Consider the following 15,988-nt stretch of genomic DNA (forward strand, 5'->3'; position numbering starts at 1 on the left):
TAATGGAAGTCTACAGAAACACAATTCTGTGCAGCCAGCCCGACGGCAGCAGCTGTAATGGAAGTCTACAGAAACACAATTCTGTGCAGCCAGCCCGACGGTAGGGATGCGGCTCGGGGAGAGAAGGCGAACAGAACCCAGGAAGAGAAAGTGACAGGGCAAAGAAACCACATTAAGTGTGGATCCGAAATGGGGTTGCCACCACTAGACCTCTAAGTGGAGAAATCAAGTAGGTTGCAGGCCAGAGGCTCTGGGGACCTCTCCAGCACACAGATTTGAGTCCTAGTCACAAGGTCATTACGCTGTCCTTTTGTGTTTTCTTCACTGTGCTCACCAATGTCTGACACTTGATGCTTCCTGTCTACCTTTCCCACTACAGAAGACGATGACAGAAGAGCAAAGGTTCTGATGTCCTATCACTACATCCCCAGACTCAATAGCCCTGGGAAACACAGTGGTTAAACAGCTAATGACCACTGTAAGTGAATGGATGAATGAGCATAGAGAAAGAGGAGCTACAGAAAAAAGTACATTTTAAAACTTTTAGTAAACACACTTTGAACGTAGCAAACTAAGTTTCAGGGGGCAATAGGCACTGAATATTTTAGCCGGGTAATGACATAATCAGATTTACACTTCAGAGAGATCACTCTCGCTACAGTGTAGACAACAGATTGATGCAGGATAAAACAGAAGGACCCCTGGAGGAGACTAAAGGACCAATTAAGAAGCTATTAAGCATATGTCCACACAAAGCCTTGCACAGAATGTACACAGAGACATTATTCATAACTGTAAGAGTGGAAACAAACAAATGGCTATTTACTGGTGCACAGATAAACAAAGCATTATATATCCACAGAACAGAATAATACAGTTCAGTAACAAAGAGGAATGAAGTTACAACATGTACAAACCCAAACTCATAAAGTTAAATGGAAATGGCCAAATAACAAAGATCACACACTACAAAACTGCTTCTTTTTGAGATGAGTATCTCACTATGTAGCCCAGGTTAGCCTCAAACCTCCGGCATCCACCTCCCAAGTGCTGGAATTACAGCTGTAGGCCATCACATTTGGCCGTGTTGAGTCTATTTATCTGAAACACCCAGAAAAGACAATTTTATAAGTAGAGCATCAATAAACGAAGTTACCTAGGGCAGAGATGGGAGTATGGATTAACTGTAAAAGAACACAAGGCCTTGCTCCAATTATAAAAATGTCACTTTAACATGGTGGTTATTTTAAGAACTACTGAACTCCACAGCACTAAATGCCTATATAAAGAAGCTGGAAAAATCCCACACTAGTGAATGAACAAAACTTTAGAACAAAAAGAAGCAAAGGCACCCAAAAGAACTAGAGGGCAGGAAATAATCAAACTGAGGGCTAAAATCAACAAAATAGAAACAAAGAAAACAATACAAAGAATCAATGAGACAGAGTTGATTCTTTGAGAAAAATCAACAAAATAGACAAATCTTTATCCAAACTAACCAAAAGGCAGAGAGAGAATATCCAAATGAACAAAATCAGAAATGAAAAGGGGGACATAACAACAGACATGAGGAAATCCAGAGAATCATCAGGTCATATTTCAAAAACCTGTACTCCACATAATTGGAAAACTTAAAGGAAATGGAAAACTTTCTGGATAAATATCACTTACCAAAATTAAATCAAGAACAGATAAGCAAATTAGACAGACCTATAACTGCTGAAGAAATAGAAACAGTCATCAAAAGCCTCCCAACCAAAAAAAAAAAAAAAAAACCCAAGACCAGGCATTTCAGCTCAGAATTCTACAAGACTTTCAAAGAAGAAATAATACCAATATTCCTCAAATTTTTCCACACAATAGAAACACAAGGAACATTGCCAAACTCTTTTTATGAGGCTACAATTACCCTGATACCCAAACCACATAAAGACATTACTAAGAAAAAGAATTATAGACCAATCTCACTCATGAACATTGATGCAAAGATACAAAATAAAATACTGGCAAATCGAATCCAAGAACACATTAGAACAATCATCCACCATGATCAAATCAGCTTCATTCCAGAGATGCAAGGATAGTTAAATATACAAAAATCCGTCAACGTAATCCACCATATAAACAAACTAAAAAATAAAACCACATGGTCATCTTATTAGATGTTGAAAAAGCTTTCAACAAAATACAACATCCCTTCATGATAAAGGTCTTGGAGAGAGCAGGGATACAAGGAACATACCTAAACATAATAAAGGCAATATACAGCAAATCAACAGCCAACATCAAACTAAATGGAGAAAAACGCACAGTGATCCCACTGAAATCAGGACCAAGACAAGGCTGTCCACTCCATAGCTATTCAATATAGTTCTTATTGCTAAAGCAATAAGACAACAAAAGGAGATCAAGGGGATACAAATCAGAAAAAAAGAAGTCAAACTCTCACTATTTGCTGATGATAGTTTACATAAGTGACCCCAGAAATTCTACCAAGGAACTTCTACAGCTCATACACACTTTTAGTATCGTAGCAGGATATAAGATTAACTCAAAAAAATCAGTAACCCTTCGATACATAGATGATAAATGGGCCAAGAAAGGTATCAGAGAAACATCACCCTTCACAATAGCCACAAATAGCATAAGATACCTCGGAGTAACTCTAACCAAGTGAAAGACGTGTATGATAAGAACTTTAAATCTTTGAAGAAACAAATTCAAAAAGACACCAAAAAGTGGAAAGATCTCCCATGCTCTTGAGTAGGTAGAATTAACATTATAAAAATGGCAATCTTACCAAACGCAATCTACAGATTCAATGCAATGCTCATCAAAATCCCAGCAAAATTCTTCACAGACGTCGAAAGAACGGTACTCAACTTCATATGGAAAAGCAAAAAACCCAAGATATCCAAAACAATCCTGTACAATAAAAGAATTTCTGGAGGCATCACAATCCCTGCCTTCAAACTCTACTACTACAGAGCTACAGTACTGAAAACAGCCTGGTATTGGCATAAACAGACAGGCGGACTAATGGAACCGAATCAAAGACCTGGATATTAATCCACACACTTTTGAACACCTGATATTTTACAAAGAAACAAAAAATATCAAATGGAAAAAAGAAAGCATATTTAACAAATGGTGCTGGCATAACTGGATATCATCATGTAGAAGAATGAAAATAGATCCATATCTATCACCACACACAAAACTCAAGTCCAAATGAATGAAAGACCTCAACATAAAGCCAGCCACACTGAACCTTATAGAAGAGAGTGGGAAGTACACTTGAACGCATTGGCACAGGAGACCACTTCCTAAATATAACCCCAGTAGCATAGCCACTAAGAGAAACAATTAATAAATGGGACCTCCTAAAACTGCAAAGCTTCTGTAAAGCAAAGGACATGGTCAGCAAGACAAAACGACAGCCTACAGAAAGGAAAGATCTTCACCAACCCCACATCAGACAGAGGAAAGATCTCCAAAATATACAAAGAACACAAGAAATCAAACAATCCAATAAAAAATGGAGCACAGACCTAAACAGAAAACTCTCAACAGAGGAATCTAAAATGGCTGAAAGACACTTAAGGAATGCTCCACATCCTTAGTCATCAGATAAATGCAAATCAAAATGACTCTGAGATTCCATCTTACACCTGTAAGATTGGCCAAGATCAACAACACTGATGACAACTTATGCTGGAGAGATTGTGGGGAAAAGGGAACACTTCTGCATTGCTGGTGGGAATGTAAGCTGGTACAGCCCCTTTGGATATCAATGTTGCAATTTCTCAGAAAATTAGGAAACAACCTTCCTCAAGACCCAGCAATACCACTTTTGCTCAACCGTGCCACAAGGGCATGTGCTCAATTATATTCATAACAGCATTATTTGTCATAACTAGAATCTGGAAACAACCTAAATGCCCCTTGACTGAAGAATGGATAAAGAAAATGTGGTGCTTTCGGGCTGAGGGGGGGGGGGCTTATTTGGGGGAGGGGGAGGGAAATGGGAGGCGGTGACGGGGAAGAGACAGAAATCTTTAATAAATAAATAAATTTTAAAAAAATGTGGTGCATTTATACAATGGAGGAAAAAAAACAACATCTTAAAATTTGCAGGCAAATGGATAGAGCTAGAAAACATCATTTTGAGTGAGGTAACCCAGACCCAGGAAAACAATTATATTTACTCACTCATAAGTGGTTTTTAAACATAAAGCAAAGAAAAACAGCCTACAAATCACAATTCCAGAGAACCTAGACAACAATGAGGACCTTAAGAAGACATACATGGATCTAATCTACATGGGAAGTAGAAAAAGACAAGATCTGAGTAAATTGGGAGCATGCGGACCTTGGGAGAGGGTTGAAAAGGAAGGGAGAGGCAGGGAGGGGAGCAGAAAAAAGTGTAGAGCTCAATAAAAATCAATTTAAAAAAAAAAAGAACTATTGACCTATCTAGTTAATGCAAGTACATTTGGAGGCATATAAATTACTCTACAGCCAAGTTGTGGGGTGGGGGGCTATTTTGGTAATACAGTAGCTAACACATTCAAAAGATACTTAGGACCTTGCATGGTAGCACATGCCTGTAATCCCAGCACCAAGGAGGCGGATAAATGAGGAACAAGAGTTCAGGGTTAGTCTAAACTGTATGAAAAGACTGTCTCAAAAATAATGCATGTCTACAAGGCATTTAGGATTCAAAATTGCTAAGGCAGACTTCGTGCTAACTTCTTGTCATCTCTACCCTAGTGCTTTCCTCATCTAAGCCTTAACAAGCCTGGGTGCTAACTACTGGCATTATCTCTATTAGGTAAGTGTGTGATCAAGAAAACGACCGCCAGCAGATACCAGCTCCCAGATCACACAGTCTCACAGCAGTGAAGCTGGGTTCCAACTCAAGTCCAACTCTCAAGGTCAAAATCAAATGCCCCACTTCAGTACCACACTCAACATCTGCTAACACATGGAAGCAAAGCAGAGGTCAACCAGGACCCTTGTTCGGGTCAATGAGGAGCTTCTGGCTAGAGGGACAGTAATGCCCTCCATAGAGGGTCTTCAAACTTCCACTTCCTCTGCTCATCATTGCCTGGCCTGGACTCTCAGTGCAACTACAAAAGCATTCTGGTAAAAGGCACCAGCGGTAATCCTTTACACTCTACCTATATAAACTAGTATATATCCCTAAAGCGCCTACCCATACAGCTTCCCTCTGCACCTAGCCCCACCCCGTTGTCACTGTCCTCCTAGGAGTCCAGAGCCTTTCTAACCTCTCGCCCACCACTGTCCCAGTCTCGGGCCCTCCCGGGCTTCCCCGCTGCCTGGCCGCAGGGCCGCAGGGCGGACTCTTTGCCCTCACTCTGTCTTTCCGTGTGCTCTTGGTAGTCTCGGTCAGTCTCTTGACGTTTCCTGCCTCAGTCTCCCCAGTGCAGGGTGACAGACATATTTGCCACCACATTCAGCCAAGCTCCTTAACTGCTGCTGATGAATTCATGAACTCTAAACTCCAAGATTCGATACATTTAGCTACTTACTAAACAGCTGCCCTCAGATAGACTGAAATACCTCATACCCAGCATACCCAAAACGGAACCTGTGCTTTCTTCCTCCTATTTCCTTTTACCGAGTTAATGCCACCCCTCCATCCAGAATCCCAAGGCAGAAAAGGTCCTGAAGCCTAAAATGCCAACTGAACTGTTAACATGTCTTCCCTCATCTCACTTCTCATTGGATGGTAGTTAATTCTCCTCCCTTTATACTCCACACCCAAAGGTTCCCCACCCATAGATGGCTGTTGTTATCTCTGCCACCATCGCCTCCTTCCCACTCGATCCCTTAAGATAAAGTCAATATCCAAAAGCAATCACTCACCAAACTAATTCTGCATTCAATTCCAACAGTGTCTGCCCTGCGCCCACTACATCTAATACAAGCACTCCAGTGAAGAGTACTTCCCCTTTGTGTTGAAACTCTGCCATTCCATGACACTGAGCTCCTATATATCACTGAGGCATTCATCCTACAAATATTCCATACACCAAGTCCTAAATCAAGGCCCTCGAGATACTGTGTGAACTGTCTACACCTTAACAGGACATCTGATCTGCCTCAGGGCCCAAGTTAAAGCAGAAGTGAGACAGGAAAGGAAAAGCAGCTCAAGAATTGTGCTCTTTAGAGAAAAAGCTATGACTCCTCTCTTAGAGGACCAGTCACACCAAGAAAGCAGTGTACCCAGAGGCTTGGAGTCCTGAGAGACACCAGGGCCAGAGGCATCTTTTCTTGTTGCTTTATTTCTTTGTTTTGTGATTCTAGGGGCTGAGTCCTGGGCCTCCAGCCCTACCGACCTCAGACCTACATCCCCAGCAGCCCTTGCTACATATGGTTTTATTTTTTTTGTTTGTCTGTTTGTTTTCTTTTGTTTTTTGAGACAGGGTCTGAGCTTCAAACTCACTATGTAGCTCAGAAATGATCTTCAACCCCGGATCCTTCTGCCTTCACTTCCACTGTACTGGAAGACAGGCAAGAGCCCAGAGTCTGGGTAAACCTGAACTTTATCTACGAAGTTGAAAAGCTTTGTTCACACCAACCCCAATCCTCTCCATCTCCGGCTGATGCTGAGTAACATCCGGGTCCAGGAGCACTGAGTCCAGCAGTGGCTGCCCCAATCTCCATCCCATGCTCTTTCAGCAGTGTACCCCACCAATCTCCCACATATGATAAAGGCATTCCCTCTCACGAGAGAAAACAGGCCTTCGTTTCTGAAGCCCATAGCTACTTTAAGTGATATGTATTATACAAATGACATATATTACATTAAATGATATATATTCATACATACCATATATTTCATAACAATGTATTAATGTTACAATATATTCTATATAACTCTATATGACTGGGGCCAGAGCTCAACAGCGGAACACTTGCCTAGCATACACAAAGCCCTAGGTTTGATTCTCACAAACTAAAAATTAAAAATTAATCACTACATATTACATATTATCATCACCAAATACTACGAAGGTGATATACCATAGTACACATACAATATATATTACAAAGCCAGTATATAAAGCTCATCAGTTTATGTAATTTATACGTGCAGTAACTTTTACATTCTAATTTACATTTCTATATTTCAATCCAAAATCAAAGAACTGCAACATTAAAATCACATGCAACTATAACTGGTCAGACATGTTAGCTAAAACACAAATGTCAGCTATAAACACTGACCTGTACTTTCTAAATACTCCATCTCTTCCCTTCAAAATGTATACTAACAACTTTCTACAGCAACTGTAAACGTCCTTTTAATCCCTAAACGTCACCCTTCAAACAGAAAAAGCTGGCTCAGAACAATATAAGAGGCTAGCCACCTCACTTCCTCTGTCTGAGAGGTCAAAGTCTCAGCCACTGGGCTATACGGGGGTTGTAGCATATACACCATGATTATCTGCTAGAGTGGTTATTATTCAGAATCTGTCTCTTTTAGTTTATCCTCACCACCTGGCCAACATGGAGCTCCTCTCCACGTGGGGCTGAGGATGAGGCTGGAGTTCTCACCAGCAGCTGTCTGGGTCCTAGGAGTGTGTAAGGTGTTGGGTTTTCTTCCCTATGCTTTTGGGGCATAGAAGTAGAATATGTCTTTCAAGTCAGTAAAAGTATTTGTTAACCTTTTGTTGCTTTTGTGGTTTCTCTGATGCCTCCATATTGCTACTCAATGTCATTCTAACACCAACCAAAACATTTCTCAAAGTAGGTTCCAGTCACATGTAGCCAAACATATATAAATGTCACCCAAAGACTCCATGGTAAGCATAGTGCAGGCCCGCTGGTTCGGAGTCGCCCTGCACCTGTTCCTCCCCAACTGAATTCTTGGCCTTTGAGGTGCACTGGTAGGAACGGCAGCCCAAGAACTGCGGTTGTTCTCCTGACTTGAGCACTATTACCTGTCCCCAGCTAGCTGGATACGGCAACTCCAGTCTGAGGAAAGCTCAGGTCTCACCTGATCTCCTCTGAGAACTGGCACACACTCAGGAGGCAGCAGACAAGTTAAACTATACAGGTCAAGGTCATACACACAGCCCGTAGCTGTAGAACAGCTCAGCTCTTCTGTGAGGAAAGTTGCCCCAAGGCTGGGCAGAGGTGGGGGTCAAAGACATCACATAAGCTTCAGGAAGAGCTGGACAAGCAGAGGAAACTCTCCAGGAAACACGTCTGTCCTTAAAGAGGGCATTCCATTACAAGAGCCTTCCCCACTTGCTGGCCTTTATCGGCTCCACCTGTCTTCTAGCTGCCTTTGGATCTCCATCCAAACACCAAACGTGTAGTAAACCTCTCACACACATATTGATACTACAGATTACACCCAGAGGCCTCTGGACTTTGGAGTCCATGGACTAATTCAATATACACGAACTCTGTGTTCACTGTATTGTTGGGGCAGAGTCCATACCTCACAGAGCTCACAGTGGTCCGTATAGCAAAAGAACCACAAGTAAGGGTGATCGGAACAAGCAGGCCTGCTGGCAGAAGCAGGCGGCCTTACCTACCTACCCTATTCAGACACTTGAGCAGGCAGAACCTGACCGCAGTGGGCCTCACACCAGAGGCTCCACGGGGCGTGGTGAGTATCATCTAGTTATCCCACTTACCTCTTCCCACTCACTCTTTGGTCTTACCCAAAATTTGCACAAACATACCCCCCACCAGTCCAGAGCTCAGCCTGTTTTCAGATCCAAGAGGCTGAATAAGAGAACAAAGCTAAAGTCTTCTGCTCTCAGAGGGGGACACTCAAGTTATCTTTGAGATGGTAAAGGCCTGAGCCACGTGACACAGAACAGTTCACAACTGAAGCTCCTTTCTTCAGCTGTTTCTTATCAAATTGCCTTAAAGAAAACAGAACAAATTTCTCTCTTGGTTTTCCCTCCAGGTAAGAACAGATCACTTTCTGAGCACTGCTTCCCCCACGACCTTTTGAAGGCACAGACACCAAATTGTCAATTCTCTCATACTGTTAGAAAACGAGGTGGCAGGGAACACAGATTCATTTCTGTAAACCACGTGATTTTCTGTTCATATGTAGCTCGTTACTTGTGTTCTGCATCCTAGAAAGCTTAAGATGGCCCAAGATGTTCACAGAACCTAACGCTGAGACTAAATTACTCACCGTCCCTAGACTAACCAAATAAATGCGCAATCCTGCCAACACGCTCGCTGCCGAGCCCTCGACAGCACCCCTCATTTAGAATCCCTTCATTCAGGGGCCCTCAACTGCCAACACCTCCCAAAGCGCATGGTGTTTCAGAGGAACCCACGGGGCTGACTGGCTCTTGCGGATGTCAGCTCCAGCTTCAAGGCCAGCTGCAGAGACTCGGCATGCCAGGAAGCACGATAAGTGTAACTTTGAAAATGATACTCATTGAAGTTGACATTTGCTCTGGAAGAGTTCGCTCACAGCTCGGATGCTTCAGATAAATTCGTGAAAAGACGGGTCCTGAACACACTTTCTAAGCAGGCACAGCAGGTGCGTACAAAAATCCTATTAAGCACATGTGAGTAATAAAAACGCTTATTTTTCTATCATGAGAAAATGTATTTGAGACAGAGGAACAAGGCAAGAGAGTAATCGTTCATCCAGGCCATAGGAGTAGTTTCATATGCAAAATCGCAACCAGGTGTAAGAATAGAGGCTATTTTACAGAGGGCAGAAAAGTACTAGCAACTTCTCGGAATAAAGGAAAGAGCAGAACCATATATAAAAGACATGAGAAGTAGCAACTGTCAGCAAGAAGAGACTAGAAACTTGGCATTGGAAGCTGGTCCTTTAAGTGCATGCTATAAGCACCTCAGGAAATAAATAGATAAATAAATAGACTTATCATCTATTAATAAACTCAACCTACTTAGTGAGTTTTCTGCCGCTCACTAAATGCTACTCTCTACATTAGGATAACTGAAGATGAAATTACTATCCTCGTCAGTGGAACAGAACACAAACTAGTTTCCCAGGAGTGAGTACAGAATTATTAGCATACTTATTTTTCTTAACTGATGATCCTAAACATTATAAAATGGATCAAAATTTGAAAACCTTTCTTCAATCAAGTTGCATTAACCTATGAAATCCAACACTGGAATTTGGGCCTCATCTGTTCATATTTTTTGTTTGTTTGTTATTATTTGTTTTGTTTTTCAAGACACGGTTTCTCTGTGTGACAGTCCTGGAACTAGCTCTTGTAGACCAGGCTGGCCTCAAACTCAGAGATCTGCCTGCCTCTGTCTCCCGAGTGCCACCACCGCCAGGCATCTGTCCATGTTTTAACAAATGCCTAAAGACAAAGCCTTGCTCACATGATAAGAATGCTGCTCTGGAAAGCAAACAAGATGACTGGTGGAAGCCAAGAAAAACAGCAAGAGCAGCTAAGAGAGATTTACAAGCCTCACACAGAAACGGACCCTCTCAAGACCCTCTCTCCGGCCTGTATGTCTCTCTCACGGGGCACGGCATGCCCTCTGGTTTAGTTCTGCTGTGGTCTCCGGGGTATAAGCTTCGGCTCTCCTGCAGAACTCCAAGCTAGCGCTCTAAGTGCAAACACTGACAAAGCACAGGGCCAGGAACACACGTGCCACACTCTCACTAACATGCAGTTTCACTGAAACACTGGATAGGGAGACGCGATCATAGGTGACTTGCCCATGCCGTTGTAAGCTACGCTAACCTCAGAGCAAAGATCTGAAGCCAGGTTTGTTTGATCCCAATGCACTTCCAAGGAACTCTAGAATTTTAAATGTGAAAGGAACCCCATCATAATGCCGCTCTTTATTTATAAATCTACAAAGCAGGCTGGGAATACAGCTCAATGGTAGAGCGTTTGTTTAGCCACATGTGAGGACCTAAGTTCAATTCCCAGAGCCACGAAATAGTAACACTACTACTGCTAATAGTAACCTAAAGGTCTACAATGCATCAGGAGTTTTACACACTGCATCCTCCTACCCTAACTAAAAGAAGTAATACATTTGAACTTAGGGGTAAGCTATCCTCAGAGAAGTGACTGGTCCAGAGCCACAGACTAAGCATGTCTGCTGAATTCCAAGTTAGCTTTCTCCTGTGCATCACCTCAAGGGATCCAAAATGACCTCACAGTTCAACAGCTGGAAAAGACGGGGATAAGGGAGTATCTAGGTATGAAGCTCCACCAGTCCGGAGAGGAGAAAACTGAAGGAAGCCAAGGGAGAGTACACGCCATCCTTGAAAAAGCCAGGAAGCAAAGAAACCTGGCCAAGGGCACTTGCAGAAGAGTGGGATACAAACCAAAATGGGGCTGCCATGCCTGAACTGTATGTAACAACAGAGATAAAATGTATCTATGAGAAAGGAAGCTTGCTTCAAGTTGTTTAACTGAGGGTATGGTTTTAAAGAAAAAATTTACAAAAGTCCTTTAAAAACAGTCACACCACTTGAACCTAAGAACCATCCCTACTGTCGCGCCTATCACTCAACATGATCTGATATTTTATCTAAAGCTCTACGCTGTGGCCAAACTCTTTCAGTTTGTGTCGTTGCTGTGTCTGTACTGAAACATGAGGACACGCACTTATGCATTTCCTATCCAAATCTTTTAACCTGAGATTTTCTTTTACTTTTTTTTTTCAAGCTTTGCATTCTCTATTGTGGAACATTCAAAACCTAGAGACAACTTGTTTTTGTTTTTTTTTTTTTTAATCTCTGTAGAAAACTCAAGTTTGCATTAATTCTTACCTTACCACAAAAAGTACCAACTAAACACCAACACGGCAGAGAATGCTAGAACTACCATTCTAGCACTGATTAGCACAGTGAGAACAGCTGGCCACAGACCAAAGCCTCAGGTCCAACAGTTTGGAGTTCCTACCAGGAAAACTTTCATAAGTTCTTTTCGAGGTAACAAGTTTCAGAGGAAGAAGTTTTTAAACACTTGAAATGTTTTTTTTTTAAGTTTTATTTCCTTGTAACAAATGCCAAAAGGTATCTTACATAGTTCACAGACTAATAGTTGTGTAAAAACAGACGGAAAACATGAAATACTCTACAGCCTTCTGAAATCAGAGTGCTTGGTTCCTAGGTACAAGCCTACTTCCCAAACCATGATGCTCCAAAGTCAGGTGCAGAGATGAGTGTTAATGAAGTCAGTGCCCGGATACTGACACCCTAGAGAACACTCAAGTTTCAGTTCATGTATTAAGTCCACACAATGGGTATTTAAAAAGTCTCTACAACGTAGCCCTCAGAACTGACTCTCTTAGTTCTACCAACCTTGAAGAACTGCACTGACCTCTGCCCCTATCGGGCTGGGCAGACAGCAGGCCTGTAGTAACTGGGCCTGGTTCAAAACTTGGGCCAACAAACCACAGCGGAGGCGCCTGGGAAAACGCCATTATCAGGTGGAAGGGAAGGAGCCAGAAGCCAGAAGTTAGCCAGCAGAGCCAGGAATGACTTGAATGCATGAGTGTATGCATGTTTTGGGGCAAGCGGTGATATCAGAAGAGGGGCAATGAATGGCAGAGGCAAATAAGAGTCCTCCCTTAAAAAGCCAATTCACCCAGAGAGAGAGACAGAGACAGAGACAGAGACAGAGACAGATGTGCACGAGAAAGCAGGGTTCGAGTCCTGAACTAACCAGCGCGGTGAATCAAGAGTTGCAATTAGGTCCTGCAACTAGTGAGCAAGGACGGATGTGGTGACCTGGCACCCCCATCTGCCTCAGTACAGCGACTGGCACACAACCAAGAACTTTCTCTGAATGGACGTTCCGAGTCTTCAAACTACGGGCTTCTTCCCAGAGAGAGAGAGCCAGACTTCTGGCGGGACAGCACGCGAGCAGAGAGCGGAGAAAGCAGGTGCAGCGGTCCCAGGCACGTCTCAGCGTCGGGGTCCGAGTTCAGGGGCTGCCCTTCGCCCGCCCACGGCACTCACCCGGATGCCCTTCACCACGGTGATGTTCTCGTTCTCGTCAGTCTCGAAGGTGACCCGGCGGGTGCTGGCGGTCCCGCCCATGGCTCCTGCTTCTGTCCCCGCAGAGTCCGCGCGTGGACCCGCGAGCACGTCAGGACCCACGCGCACACCCGCGCGTGAGGACCCGGGAACGCTTCCCTTGCCCCGCAGGAGCAAGGCCACGACCCCAAGAAGCAAGGAGAAGGCGCCGGTTCCAAAAGCCCGCCTCCTCCGGTCACATGCCAGGAGCACGGCGTCTCGAGTTGGCCCAAGAAGCAATTTACCCGCCTCTTATCGGAAGATGCTCCAGGATTGGTGGCTCCGGACCCGGATGCTATGGCAACAGGTGGTACTTAACGTGGCTTCCGGAGCCTCTGAGAGTAATGGGAATTGTAGTCTTCATCTGGCGTGACGGTTGCTCCAGGGCGTGCATGGAGCGTAGAGCACTCTGGGAGTTGTAGTCTTGACGAACCTGGAGGCCTCTAACTGGTCTGCTTTCAAGGAGGTTTGGTCACCCATCCAACGTATTTTGCAATTTACTCTAGAAACTTAGGTCAGTTAAGTTAGGCAGTGGCTGTCCAAACAACTCAAAGCTAGATGTGAGAGATACACTCCCCTAAGCGAGCAATTCCTACAGTCCTCTTCTCAAACCTCTGTCGTTAAACCTTATTTTGCCATTTACTCTTAAACTTTAAGGGGCAGAGACGACATTTGCTTATGCTCTTATCTCATGGCCTAAGTGTGACGGCTTTCAAATATGCGCACAAAAATACATAGGAAAAAATTATTCACACCAAGCGTGCAGGCAGAACGCTGTTTCCCACGTTCGTGTCTCCCCTGCTCCTTCATAAGCTACATGACCAGACAATTAGGCAGAGAAAAGTAATCGCCAAAGGTGGCAGAAATTCTTGGAGGAATTAATTCCGCATTAGACGAAGTTGAGGTGGTCTGTTTTGGAAAGTTTCTAGTTCGGTACTTCACCTCCATGAAAACTAAAAAAAAAAAAAAAAGAAAAGAAAAGAAAAGAAAAGAAAAGAAAAAAGAAAAATGTAAGTTATCCATCCATGTATTTCAGTTTTTTGTTGTTGTTTTGCTTTGCTTTGTTTTTGCTAAACACTGTTGATAAAAGTACAATATGATCCTAGGTTTACAGAGACAGATAAATAGTCTTTAGAAGTTAGGTGGATGGGGCTGTAGATGTAGGTCAGTTGTATGTACAATGCACACAACCCTGGCTATGTGAGGGAGGAGAAGGGAAGAGAGGGAAGAAAGAGGAAGAGGATGGAGGAGACAGGGAAGCAAAGAGGGGAAAGGGAGGGGCAGATGGGAAGGGGGAAATGGGAGGGACGGAACGCGCTGTATAGGAATGCTTTCTTCAATCCGTCCTTTTCAGCATTAAAAGCCACAGAAGACAGCGTACCATGGCATCCTCTTCTGCCAGAGGGATCCACAACGTTGAAGGAACAGTTTTGAGCTTCAGGGAGTTGTGAGTGTGTCAGAATCCGCACAGCAGAAGCTATGTGTCTCCCAGCCCAGCATCGCTGGTCAGCAGCACGGAGCTCATGACATCTCATCAGATAGTTCTTTACAAGCTTTGTGCCTCTGAGTCACACTGTATTGTCTCGCGGTTTGGAGACTCTCTGCTCCTTTATTTGTCCTCAAGTTATATCACAGTTAAACTTTCTTCTGCGGAAACCCAAACACCCAGGGATTGTCATTCCTTCCAACGGTCCTCCCCCTCCACAAACACAATGTCACTTCTTATAACATATACAGCATGTATTGGGGATGCTACATATAATAGTTGCTCAGTAAATACTTGCAAAATGAAAGGCTTCCATACGGAGACTAGAGAGATTAAAAACTCCACTTGTTAACAATGAAGAGAGTCAAGTGCGGGAAGGAAGCAGATGTCTTCAGTTAGAGAACAAAACCCATTTAAGTGATCTTCTCGGCAGAGGATCCAAAATGCTTCCAAATTCCTAGTCCATCTCAAACAACACTAAAGAAACCTTTAATAAAATAATAATACATCTTCTTATTTGGGGGGGGGGGGGATGCCTACAGTGACAATATTGTTCTCCCTGTATCAGTTCCAAGGCCCATCATTCCTATCATCTGTTTCTGAACTAGGGAGAACCAGCGGCCTCCTTTTCTCCCTGGCTATAGCTTCCTCGTGGTCAGCTAACCCGAAGGCAACACATATTAGCCAGAAATGCAGGCAGTAGAATGCAAAGCTTGGCTCAAACAAAAAGCAAAACCTCAACTTGAACCACTCAGATTCCCTCTCCCTTTTCTCTATTTTTGGTGTCACTTTCTCAAGTTTAAATGTGAAATTCACAGCATACAAAAAGAGAAGCGGAGCAGCTTGGGTAATGAGTCTGAACCGGGAAGCATCACAGCAGACTACAGAGGGCTGAGACAGGGGCCGTAAGCAGAATAAAAACATCCAGATGGAAAGAAAGAAGTAAAATTGCCTCTGTCACACATGACCCGATCTTATAAATAGAAAAATCCCAAAGAATCTGCTAAAGAAAGAAATTGTTTTTAAAGTTCAACAAGGTCACAGCGTATAAGATCAAAGTAAAAACCCAGTGTATTTCCATACACTACAACTGACAAGCCCAAAACGAAATGAAGACATTGGGAATAAGAACAAAAATAGCTCAAATGTCCTTTTATTGACAAATAAACACGATGCAGCATTTCCAGATAATGGAATAGTATTGAGTAATAAACAGGTATGAAGTGCTGGCATATGCTATAATATCGATGAATCAAAATATTATGCCATAACATGAAATATTATACCAAGGACTAGAGAGAAGACTCAGTAATTGAGAACACTTGCTACTCAGGCTCGGTTCCCAGCACCCATGTGGCCGCTCATCACTGCCAGTAACTCCAGTTCTCAGCAACCAGACCCCTCTTCTGGCCTCTGCAGGCACCAGGCATACACTTGATACACATTTATACAGGCAGACAAAA

The 15,988-nt window shown here is 43.2% G+C and overlaps 1 protein-coding gene across 2 annotated transcripts in view; it reads right to left on the reverse strand.

Annotated features, from left to right (window-relative positions):
• Chchd3 (coiled-coil-helix-coiled-coil-helix domain containing 3) overlaps positions 1-13,245 on the reverse strand; it is a 265,639-nt gene extending 252,394 nt beyond the window's left edge. Inside the window, exon 1 of one of the 2 annotated variants that reach the window (XM_026788597.1) lies at positions 12,983-13,245. In XM_026788597.1, coding sequence (XP_026644398.1) covers positions 12,983-13,063 — 81 coding nt within the window. In that variant the 5' untranslated portion in view covers positions 13,064-13,245. The remainder of the gene's footprint in view (positions 1-12,982) is intronic. The other variant, XM_005365799.3, reaches the window with a different exon arrangement.
• Positions 13,246-15,988: the final 2,743 nt, after the last annotated feature.

This window comes from Microtus ochrogaster, unplaced genomic scaffold, assembly GCF_000317375.1.
Source record: "Microtus ochrogaster isolate Prairie Vole_2 unplaced genomic scaffold, MicOch1.0 UNK4, whole genome shotgun sequence".
Taxonomy (NCBI): domain Eukaryota; kingdom Metazoa; phylum Chordata; class Mammalia; order Rodentia; family Cricetidae; genus Microtus; species Microtus ochrogaster.